The sequence below is a fragment of the Cygnus atratus genome, chromosome 2 (genome assembly GCF_013377495.2).
Source record: "Cygnus atratus isolate AKBS03 ecotype Queensland, Australia chromosome 2, CAtr_DNAZoo_HiC_assembly, whole genome shotgun sequence".
NCBI classification, from domain to species: Eukaryota; Metazoa; Chordata; class Aves; order Anseriformes; family Anatidae; genus Cygnus; species Cygnus atratus.
In genome coordinates this window covers 132,338,078-132,350,228 of record NC_066363.1, presented here as the reverse complement: position 1 = coordinate 132,350,228, position 12,151 = coordinate 132,338,078, and the positions used below count along the sequence as shown (strand labels likewise).

The following is a 12,151-nucleotide window of genomic DNA, read 5'->3' as shown; positions in this document are numbered from 1 at the left end:
AAACTCTTCAGCCAGACATTTATTAGGGCAAAATCCTTCCATAAAAAATATCTGTAGTTGTCAGTGCAGCCTGCAGTGGATACACATAGGGAACAGAGACTGGGGATTATTGAAGACCACATGGTAATTAATGAGAAAGTTCTCTGTTCTAGAATCTTATTTTGAAATGCTCCAGTTAAAACCAAGCCAATGCAAAACAGAACAATACCCATGCTTTCCTTTCTCATGTACATTTCATTAAATGTGCAATCATAAATTAAAATAAAATTTTAAAAAATACATTTAATTTCCTTTCTTAAATCACCAAGTGTAGTAAAATATATTTTTCCTGTTTATCCTCAGAGGTTCCCTTGCTTAACAGATACTGCATTGTATGAAGAATGTAGGGCTAGGTACTTGTTACAGAATATCACACTGCTGCTGTGACCTTTTTTGTTAACCAAGATCCTTGGTTCTCTGTGGTTATGTGTAGCAACTGTATAGACAGACATGGCATGGTTATTCCTTACCAGCTCATTGCTGCCATCCTCATCAAAATCCTCCTCTATCCCATCAGTCATCTCTTCTCCATCCCCATCTGCATCTGGCCCTCCTTCAATAGGCTCTTCTGTAGAGTTATCTGCATTCTCTGATATGCATTCCTCTTGAATCAAATCAGCATTATCTTCCATTTGTTTCTTTTGAGCTTCTGTAAGGAAAACATACTCTATAGAGATTCAGTAACCTTCCCTATTGGTGGCAAAGAAAAGTGCTCTGAGGAAGAAACCTAAGTTTCCCATCTCCAGATGAGCAAGGTTTGTTAAAATCAATATGTCAATATCTACCAGGCAAATATGATAAAAACCCTTGTTTTAAAAAATTAATGCATACATCAGCCAAAGTACCAACATGCTCATTCATCCCATGCAGTGGATGAAGGTTTGCTTTACCAATAGATACAGCTTTTTGATTTTCTGGACTCTGCTTTGTCTTGGGAATCCAGTTGGCATAATCACCTTATATTTATTTATCTGCAGCCTATGAGAAGTACACAGATCTCTGTACCCTGAGAAATGAACGGCTGTTAATTGCCAGTAAGTAAACAAGGATTTGCAGAGACAGACTGGTTCCTAGAATGGTTGGAGGGATCACAGTCTTATTCCTATGCACATCAGGAGTTCAGATGAAAAGGTTAATATACTCAGAATGAACACGGGCCAGAGAATTAATTGCAAGTAGCTGGATTACCAACGTCTTTTCAGTCTGATGGTGACAATACCCATCAATGATCAAATTTCTAGAACAGCACTATTTTTTTCTTTATGAGATTTGACTGTTCTATAACTCTAGCTAGTGTATCACCTATCTCTTGTGAGACAACCAATGAATCTGCAGATTGCTTATGAAGCTCTATATCTTTCAGCTCCACGAATATATTATTATTTTATTTTAAATTATTACCTGCAACGTACAATATTCAAATCTCCTCACACTTTTCTGGATCATAGTCTTAAGCCTTAATTTGTTTTTCTTCTACCTCTGCACATTTATTTTACAACTTACTTTTATCTCCTCAGTCTTTGTTAATCTCTAATTCCTCATTTTCAAATTCATTTACTGAAGATACAGAATAATGAAGAATTTATCCCTTCATCACATACTTTCTACAAAAGGATTGTTGTAAATAAAGAATAAGAAGTCATCTTAGATAACTGTTTTGAGAATAGAGTGGTCATACATATCAGTAGACGATTCGTCCCAGAGTCTTACCTTCTATGGTGCTATATATACAATACTGTGGTAGCTGCCTTATTGCAGAAGGAAATGTGGGTTCAGTCAGCTACGTCTACTACGTCTTTCCCCATCATGTTCTGAGATTAATCTGGCTGTGGTAGTGACAACTGAATCAATTTTAGTCAAGGGTTTCAAAAAGGGTTACTGAAATTGTGGACTTTATACATTTTAATGGAAAAACTTTTAGGGGACAACTGCTAAAAAATTTGGTCAGTCTAATCATCTGAATAAGAATATAGACTTGGGTTGTCAGAGGAGATTAAAATACCAGCTCAGCATCTAACTCTTTTGTGCTCTTCTGAGAAACTAAATTTAAGATTTTACTTTTCAGCACCCACTTTTAAAAATCTTAATCTCTGATATTACAGGGGAATATTCGCCTCTAACAATTTTATCATGTCAAAACAGTTTCTTATCCCTGGCTTTCTGATTGAGAATTTTACAAACAAAGGAGCTATTCCTACAGATTCCCTATGTAAGGGATTGATTTTCAGATTCCTTACATATTTGTTGTCAGTAAACTTTGAGTGCACAGATTTTCTTGTTTAAAGTGTTAACATAGTTTTTATTTTTTTCCTCATCAGTGTCAAATGAGCAATATTTTAATTTCTCTTTGCTATATTCATGCTATTGAAATTTTCAGGGATTGATAGTAATAAAAGACAGAACATCTACCATTACTATATAGAGATGCAGACATAAAACAGTGACTGACTGAAGTATGCAATGAGATTGTTCAGTGTGCCTATTTAACCTGTCACATTCCTCCAGGTGTCTAACTTCTAAAATTAACAATTACTTTTCTTGCAAGTGATACAAACTTAAAACAAACAAACAAACAAATCAAAAAACAGTACAAGATGATGGCTTGATTTTTTTCTTTTGTGTGTTTCTCTTAACTAGACACAGGTCCTCTCTGATCCCAGGCTTAGTGAGGCCATACCTTCTGGCACAGAAAAGTAAGAAATAAAATTGCCAAACCATAGAGAAGGAAAAAAAATAATCTCACATCTGATGCTGTAAATGAAATTGTTCAGCTACTGATGCACCTTTATCTTACACAAAGCTTTTAGCCGAAGAAACAATCATCTGTGGACTCATCCCACAGGCTACATAGCTCTCTTTGTCAGCTCAGGAGACTTAAATGGGGATTGTGGTATCTCTGATGTGTTTTTCCTCCTCATCCCCCTCCATCCCCTTCCTGAGATGTAAGGAACATGCAGGACAGCTTTTGCACCTGATGTTTTAAAATATCAACAATTTGAAAACAGATTTTAATTTCTGAGGTGATTATTCATTGCTTGTCTTCAAAAGGCATAAGAGTATGATTCAATACAAATCAATGTTTTCCTCTTTGAGATGATTTCTATTTAAATGAGTTCACTATAGTCCTTTAGCAAAAGTGAAAATTGGATATCAAAGTACAATGACATGCAGGTTGTTTTGCATAGTAATGGGTTTTATAAAAAAGCTCTCTCAAGTAGTGATCCGCCATCTCAGAGCATTTCAGTGCGTAAGTGATTCAGTGTATTGCCTCGCAATCACAACTTCACTGATTACACCAACTTTTATATAACTTGCATAAAATACAAAATAGAATTTAATGAATACATATTGTGTACAGTTCTCCTAAAAGAGGTAATCAGGCTCTAGACTGATGGTTTACCTTAGACTTTGAAAAAAGCACTCGACATATTTTGTAGGGTAAAATATAACAGCTGAGACATTGGTCCTTGTCTGTCAACTTAGAAAATGATCATAAATAAAAGGTAAGGTTTTTAAGACCTGTTTTTGTTGCTGTAGTTTGTTTTTTTTTTTTTTCCCAAATTGTTAACCACAAAATATTTCTCTGTAATATCCCACCCTTGGCAATCCATTCATTAATTTCTCAATACCAGCAAGTAAATTCTGGGTTCAGAGAGACATCCCTACAACAGATCAACAAATAGGGAAGGCACTTGGGATCATGAGGGATCCTGATCTAAATATCTATTTTGCTTCTGACAGGTCCATGAACCTCAGCTACTAATTCTTTTTCACAGTCTTGACGGAACTCTCTTGATGTGTCCTGTTGGGGCTTTTTGGCTCCTGTAACTGGTTGGAGTTAGGTGAGGGACATAAATGTGGGTGCCCAGACACTTGAGCAGCTGTGAATTCTGATGCAGACTCTCTGTTTCACACATTTCACACAGAATACATTAAAAGTTTTCATCAGAGAATGGAGAGGGAAAAAAAGAAACATTGAGAGTTTTAATGAGATAAGGCTTCCATTTCCCTGCTGTCTCTCATCCAAATCAACTCTCTAGTACACAGCTTCTGTACAGAGATATACCAAGTGATTTATAAGGGAGTAGCCAAGGAAATACCGTAGACAGTAATAAGAAATGAGATATTTTTTCATATATACCGTGGTGAAAATACAGACTTATAAATCCCTTATAAGTGCTCAACATGGCTTTAAAGTGCTGCTAGGCGAGATCATTCAACTAACAAAATGATCACTGTAATGATAGGAATAAAGATCTTCATTACATTAGAAAGCAATGTTGGATTATGTCATTCCCGAGGTTTGCCTCAAAACAAAATTTTTCAAGCCAGAGACAAGTTGAACTGGAGGTGCGGCCAGTTTTACACACACACAACTACTTCACACAATAGTTTAGGCTGGAAGGGATCTCTGGGCTCTCCAAGTCCAACCCCTGTTCAAAGTAGGACCGACCTCAAAGTTCAGTACAGGTTCATAGGGCCTTGGCCAGATGAGTTTAGAATGGCTCCAAGGATGAATATACTACAGACTCTTTGGGAAACTTGTTATAGTGTTTAGTAGCAATATAGGTGATTTTTTTTCCTTATACCAAACTGTAATTTTCCTTGCTGCAACTTGTAACTATTGTCTCTTGACCAGGCAATCTAAAAATTCTTTTTGGGGATAGCACAGGTATCCTCACAGTCAACAACCTCTCAAATTAATTCTGTACAGTCAATTTTTTAGTGATGTTTTGTTTCCAGAACATCTAGCAGGAGCCTTCTCTTTCCTTCCTTCCTTCCTTCCTTCCTTCCTTCCTTCCTTCCTTCCTTCTTTCCTTCTTCCTTTCCTTCTTTCCTTCCTCCTTTCCTTCTTCCTTTCCTTCTTTCCTTCTCTTTCTCTTTCTCTTTCTCTTCCTTTCCTTCCTTCTTTCTTTCTTTCTTTTTCTTTCTTTTCCTTTCTTTCTTTCTTTCTTTCTTTCTTTCTTTCTTTCTTTCTTTCTTTCTTTCTTTCTTTCTTTCTTTCTTTCTTCTTTACTTCCCTTCTCTCTCTCTCTCTCCCCTAGACTATAGAAAACAATTATTGAAATGATGTTGCATAATGTTGTGAAGAATGTTAATTTTCCCTCCCTATGGTTCTACTTGATAGTTAATTTACCTTGCTTAAGGCCCTCCGTTATGTACAGAAATTTCTGGAAGTCTTCCATTCTCTCTCTTATCTGTTTCCTTGTCTGATAAATAGGCTCTGATTTAATTCATGTAACTAAATATTGTTTTCACCTACCTGCTTCAGCTTTTTGCTGCTTTTCAATCTTTTCCAGTCTCCCTAGCAAGGAGTCAATTTTTGTTTTGATTTGGGTTAATTCCTTCTTGATTGTTTGCAACTCATCTGATTTCACTGTGGAAAAAGAGCAAAGATGCAATACATGAAATAAACTATATCTGCACACCCCATGAACAAAATATGTTCTTTTTTTATTATTTTGTTTTAGTATGAAGACTACTTCTTAATTTCTCTCACTATTTTTAGAGATTTAACTTTTAAATCTATCATTGTTAGTTAATAACGCTGAATCCTAGGAAATCACAGGATACTAAGCACTTGTGACAAGAGGTTATGTGAGGGGTATTCTCTGTAATAAGCGTTTCAGGCAAAACATTTCAATGGCAGTCTTAGTAAATTGAAATGACTTTTACTGAAAAGCTGCTTATAGTGAAAGAATGATTCAAATAAGACTGACCATTAACAGTCTTGCAATGATATTTTGCTGACTATTTTGTAGCAATAACAACAATAATGGCAATAATAATAAAAAGATCCCTCACTGAAGTGGTAGGTATTTTTCAACAAGATTGAATGGCAACATAAATGTCAGGGCAGCCAGGACTGCATTGTTATGTTCCAGTCAACTTCATTGCAATAGAAGGTGTTAAGTATCATTGCTTTAAAAACAATCAGTTCTGGATGATTTCTTGTACTTTTTCCAGCTGTAGGTAGCACATGGAAATATTTCTTTTTATGATCCCAGCTAGGGACATGGAGGCAACTCAAGCAGATTAAGAGCTGAAATTTCCAAATGTATGTTGCAATGCATTATTCTTCATTTCTGTGCATTATTGCACTCCTGTGGTCTAACTTAAGAAGGGGTGTTTTGAAAGTGTTTTGGCTTCAGAAGAAACAGCATTACAGCACTCAGGAATGAGCTACTGCTCAGAAAATAAGTCCTAACAAATCACTTGTCCCATTGGTGCTTGGATATCATGTTGAAAAAGACAAGTGGGGAAGATGAAAAACCTGCGCTAGCAAGGGAGAATAAAGCCATTATAAAGGTCAAGAGTAGCTAACACAACTGTCAGTCTCACAGCTCCTGTAGGAAGAAACTGACCACCATCTTAAACTGTGAGGAACTGGCAATGGAAGAGTAGTGATTGGTATTACCACTTCCCACCTTATTTTTGCTGAAGGAGGATGTGTAGTACCTTTGGGGTTTGTATTTGGAGCAACTGGAGGGTCCTTAGCTAGCCTGGGAAAGGGGATGTTCTGCCATGGATAAGAACTTGTTCTTTTTTTTTGTATAAAGGGTCTCCTGGCTACATCTTGTCTGATCAGTCACATTCATTGACTCTTGGGCATGTATCTCATCATTGTGTCTCATGGGTATTTTTTATTGGACAGTTAAAATCTGCTGATGAAGTGTGCAGACAAGTTACTGTCTACTTCAGTGGTACTAAATACCTGCTTCTAAACCAACCTTAATGCAAGTTTGGAGCACATTCACTGAGGTACCAATGTATTTTGTGTTATGGTTGGGGCCTTTGTAGTTACAAGTCAACTAAAATGACAATGTTGCTATATGCAGTAATGAACTTGTTTAACCATGTGCTTATGTTGAGGATTTGTATACCTCACAATACCATAGGCTGAAACCTCTGATCTCACATTGAATGAGTATCTGGCCTTAGAGAACAAAGATTAGAAGTAACCTTTGTGATGGATTCCTATATGATATCCAGTATTTGAAGGAATTGTTCAGTATACTTATAAAGCAAGGCCTTAAAAGTGTTCTTAGAGAAATAATGCGTCACTGTCCCATCCTCCCAGATCTGTAACAAAATATTAAGATTTTGACATCTGTTTATTTAGAAGGTTACTGCATCCCTTGGGGGGCTGAAATTTGCCCATGCTGGAGTAGCAAAGCAATGCAGACTACAAGGTGAAATGGTGTGAATCAGTCCAGTAGGGAATCCTAAGTATCTGCAGCAGCCCACTATGAAGACAGTTGGCAACAGATCCCATGTGGTCAAGCTGCTGAGTTAAGAGTTGTTTCCTTGACTAGAAATCAGTAGGCTAAAATATCAAAAGTCAGAAGAGACACCACAAGGACCTAATTATATTTGTTCCCAGTATACGAAAGCAGAAAACTTTTGTATTTCCGAGTCTGGTGAGGAAACAGGCATATAGGTAGGACTACTGCGCAATTCCAGCCAAACCTTCTGCTTCACAGGGACTTCCCTGAGGTGTTTCAGATATAAATAAGTTTGAGAAGAACTATGCTAGAGGGAACACAGATGCAGTAGCGGGGATTCAATGATAAATGAAGATGTTAAAAACTGCAGAGAAGCATTATTGCTACCACTTTTTTCCTGCAAGATTCCCCTAATGCCAAAAGTATTTGCATAAATTCTGGACACTGAATCTGCAACTTATTTTTTACATTAAATAAGGTTATTAAATAGGAGATTCCATTATACAGTGAATCACTTCAAGTTAATGTTAAAAAAAGACTGAAAGAAAAAAGGGGACAGATTTTCAACAAATCCATACCAAGTTCCAAATGTCCACCCCAGTTCCAGCCTTACAATGTGAATGTAGTTATTCGAGTCACTTATCCTCTTAATTTTCAGGGAACTGTGCAAATCTTCAAAATCATTCTCCGAGAGAAATTCCACTCTCAGTTACATTGCACTGGGTATTTCTGTAGTAAACAGAGATTACTAAAGACAAGTTGTGAAGAACTTTAAGGTCTGGGTGGACACCAGGTTATCATTAGCCAGCAATGCACCTTTATGCCAAAGTAGGCCATTAATATCCTTGGATGCACCAGCAGGAGTGTTGCCAGCAGGTTGAGGGAGGTGATCCTTCCCCTCTACTCAGCACTGATAAGGCCACATTTGGAGTCCCGTGGCCAGTTCTGGGCTCCCCAGTGCAAGAGAAAATGAAGAAGAAGGAGCCAGACTTTACACAGTACTGCTGTACTGACAAAGACAATTGGCACAAATTAAAACACATGACATTCCCTCTACACAAAAAATCCTCCCCCCTTCTTTCTTTTTTTTAAAATTAATTAATTTATTTATTATTAATTAATTAATTAATTAATTTAATTTTTATTTTTTTATTTAATTTGTGTAGTTTGTTAGTTTTGCTGTGGGAATGGTCAGACACCAGCAGAGGTTGTGGAGTCTCCATCCTTGGAGATCATCAAAAGTAATCTGGACATGGTCCTGAGCAACCTGCTGTAAGTGGCTCTGCTTGAGCAGGAGGTTTGGACCAGATGACCTTCAGAGGTCCCTTCCAACCTCAGCCATTCTGTGATTCTGTGTTTCTGTGGTATAGAGCTTGAGAATAATTGTAGAGTCTTTAAGCACAGTGTTATAACACAGCCAAAATCTAAAGACTGTAAATACTGTACCTCAGGTGTCTTGCTTTGAGTATGGACATTATCCATTAAACTTTAACTGATTTATTTTTTTTCAGACTGATCTCATGCAAGAAGTAGGTCATAAACATAAGAACAGAGATGCATATATTTAAAATGTTTGCTCATCTGCTTTTTAGTTAAAGTACAGGAAAATAAAGGAACTTACATTTGTTTCTATATGAGCAGATAAGCAATGGTCAGTAGATGACAAAAATGAATGTATTGAAGGGGAAAAATATATTGATGCAATTCCTCAAGCACTGACATCAGAATAGCTAAAAATCTTGAAACAACTGAAGAAAAAAAAATAACTAAAATAAAATTTGCTGATGACAGGAAATTGGAAGATATCTATTCAGAGTAAACTGGAATGGAAGAATGAATCAGGTGATTTTAAGGAATGCTACAGTAGAAAAAAGAAGAAATTCAATTGCACTGAAAAAAATCTGCACTTGATTGACTAACAGTGGAACTCTTGCTCTTAACATGAAAACTCATCAGCTGAAAAAGACAGTAACAGAATTAACCTTGGGTGTAACTGTAATCTCAGGTTGACAGTAGGCTATCATAAGGCACCCATGAAAAAGAAAATGCAATACTAGGATGTGTAAAATAATGTGTTTCTTAAAATTGGAAACTATCAATGCCATTGTAGACCTGGTGAGAGCTTATCTGGAATACCACATATGGACTGAAACACTGAATTCTAGCAGATATGTGGGGAGAAGGCCCATGAAGATGACCATAGGAATGGAAAACCTGTAATGTGACAGAACTTTTTGTGTTTGCCCAAGACAGAAGAACATGAAAGAAAAATAAAACTTTTAAGCTAAGACTGTGTTGGCACAGCACATGGATATGAACAAATGAGAAAAAAATTTAAGCTGGAAGTGAGAAGAAACAGAAATAGAAAAACCTAAACCCCAACTGTCTTTAAGGTGAAGCTTAATTTGTTTGGAAAGGATTAGATGGTGTGTTTTCTTAAAAAAGCAAGGAAGTTACTTCAGTAACCCTTTCCAGCCCTCTGCTATAAATATAAGAGTTTTCTAGAATGCATCTTTCATTTAAACATCTTGCACTAAAAGAGACAAGCTGCACCCAGGTCAAAGAGATTTAAAATTGAGGACAGTTATATTTTTAGAAATGAAAGCGCTCCTGTTGAATTACAGTAATGTTTGTGAAACTTTTTTTTTGTTTGTTTTGACATAACAAAAATTGATTCACCCGCAAAGCATGATTCAGTTTTCTTTGGAAAGAAATGTCATATATTTTTATCTGAGCTCTTCAGGCTTAGTATAAAATGCTTTATCATATAATATGACTTCAGATTTCATTGAAAAATGGGTTAGTTGATGAAGTTAAACAAAAACTATAAAAGTCAAAATGAATTAACTTTAAGGAATAATTCAGCACATATTGTAACCTCTTCTGTATCTACTCCTTAATCTCATGCACAAAGATAATAAAAAAAAAAATAGATTATTGTTTTCCTCTTGTTTTCAGGTGCATAAAAATAAAGTGTATACTCCAAGAGCATCAGTTTCTATGTTGTCAGAAAAAGTGAGCATTTTTTTGAGTGCTAACTATCTTCATCTGTTGCTTCATACCATTTATGTGAAAAACTACCACGTGTAGTTTCCACATCAGTGTGTTTTACTTTATGAGTTTCTTCTGATAATGTGAAAAGATTGATTTGTTTATTTTTTCTATTTTTGGAGTTAAAAAGAAAAGAAAATGTTGTCAACTAATCCTAGAACAAGCGTAGATTCAAAAATGAAATCGAATCCTCCTAACTTATTTTGTGTTTTGGAAGCAAACTCAGCACACATATTGTCCCTTCTTGGTAGAAAAATAATTTACTGCACTGGCAGACATTATTTTCACAGATGTTCTGATCAATGAAAAAGGCATTTTTGGTATTATACTTTTGTAAGATCTTTGCTGTGTATGGCAACAAACTTCTGTCTTTGGATTGCTGTTTTTCAGAAATAAGTCATTCTAATTCTGCTAATTTCACAGAGGGGTCCACTGTGCTCTGACCTTTACTACTACATAAATGGGTTCATTTTCTGGATCCAGCTTGAGTGTGGAAAACAGCTATGCCTATGAGATTGCTACTCAAACCTGAAAACTCTATTAAGGCATGTGATCTCATGAGAGTTTTGCGATTTGGGGGTGAAATCTTTCAAGCATATGCAACACCATTTTGACATAGGAATGTGTCATTAAGTTGGATTTGGCCTTGAATGTCATTAAAGCCAAAAATAGCTTCCTTCCCACAAACTACATTTATTCTTGTCGAAGAGATCCTTTATGTATTTAGCAATAAATTACAATTAGAATCAACAGTGCATTAGTTCAAGGGGTTCATATTAGCACTGTAGAGTAAGAGGCAAAAAAATAAAACCTGCTTCATCCCACAATTCAGTATAACAAACTTTTCCTATAAATGGCATACATTCTCTGCTTTCTAGTTTGAAGCCCCTCAGGGAACAGCTTGGTTATTTCTCCGATAAACGTCTTACAATAAGCTGATTACTTTCTTGCCCAAGTCAACAAAATCATGTTTCTACCTTTAAGATGGTTTGGTTGGACTTGACAAACAGTGATATAATTCTATGGGGAAATCAAGCATGAAAGTCAGTATACTGTGAGCCTTACATTTCTTTAAAAAAACACACAACAAAACAAAACAAAAAACAACCAATTTATTTTCAGGTGTGCTGCATGCAAAAAGAGTATTTTCTTTCATTTTGTCCAGCAAAATAAACGTTCTCTGCAGTTGTGTTCCAACTGCCATTGTAAAGAACTGAGGGTGAACTCATCAGGGGTCAAAATGAAGGCCCATGTTTTTAGTGATGCAACTTGCAGCTCTCCTTTCAGTGTTAAGAGCCGGATACAAAGATGATCTTGTCACTTGGAGATGTTAAGACTGACAATATTCACATAACAACTGCATACACTAAAGGTTACTTTCACTGAGGCACAACACTGCCTGCTGGGATCTCCAAACTCCTGATTGCAGTCAACATCCATCATGTTGCACAGGCAATGTCTGGGAGTTTTCACAGGAAGTAGCTTTGGGTACTCATACTTGCACTAATGTTGAATCCTGCAATCTGCAGTAAACACTACTTAATCCCTGACATAGGACTACGAAATATTTTCCGAAATGCAGGATGAGTACTAAAGCAAATTTGATGATTATTCTCAGGAGCAGATATCTATATGTTAATGTAAAATGATGTGTCACATTCATTACAATGAAAATCCAGATTTCTAGGTGAGACATTTCTGTGATATCTCTTGAGATACACTAAGGTCTTTGGCTCTCTAGAAGTATCCTGTAGTTATTCTTGTTCTAGACAACAAGGGAAAAATATATATAAAAAAAATCTGAAAATAACTCACCTTCTTTGAGACAAAGTTTG

The 12,151-nt window shown here is 36.1% G+C and overlaps 1 protein-coding gene across 1 annotated transcript in view; it reads right to left on the bottom strand.

The window, feature by feature from the left end:
* Positions 1 to 12,151, bottom strand: part of RALYL (RALY RNA binding protein like) — a 224,467-nt gene that overhangs the window by 19,181 nt on the left and 193,135 nt on the right. Inside the window, exons 6-7 of the mRNA XM_035546265.1 lie at positions 5,303 to 5,416; positions 510 to 688 (exon numbers count right to left, since the gene is read on the bottom strand). Coding sequence (XP_035402158.1) covers positions 510 to 688; positions 5,303 to 5,416 — 293 coding nt within the window. The remainder of the gene's footprint in view (positions 1 to 509; positions 689 to 5,302; positions 5,417 to 12,151) is intronic.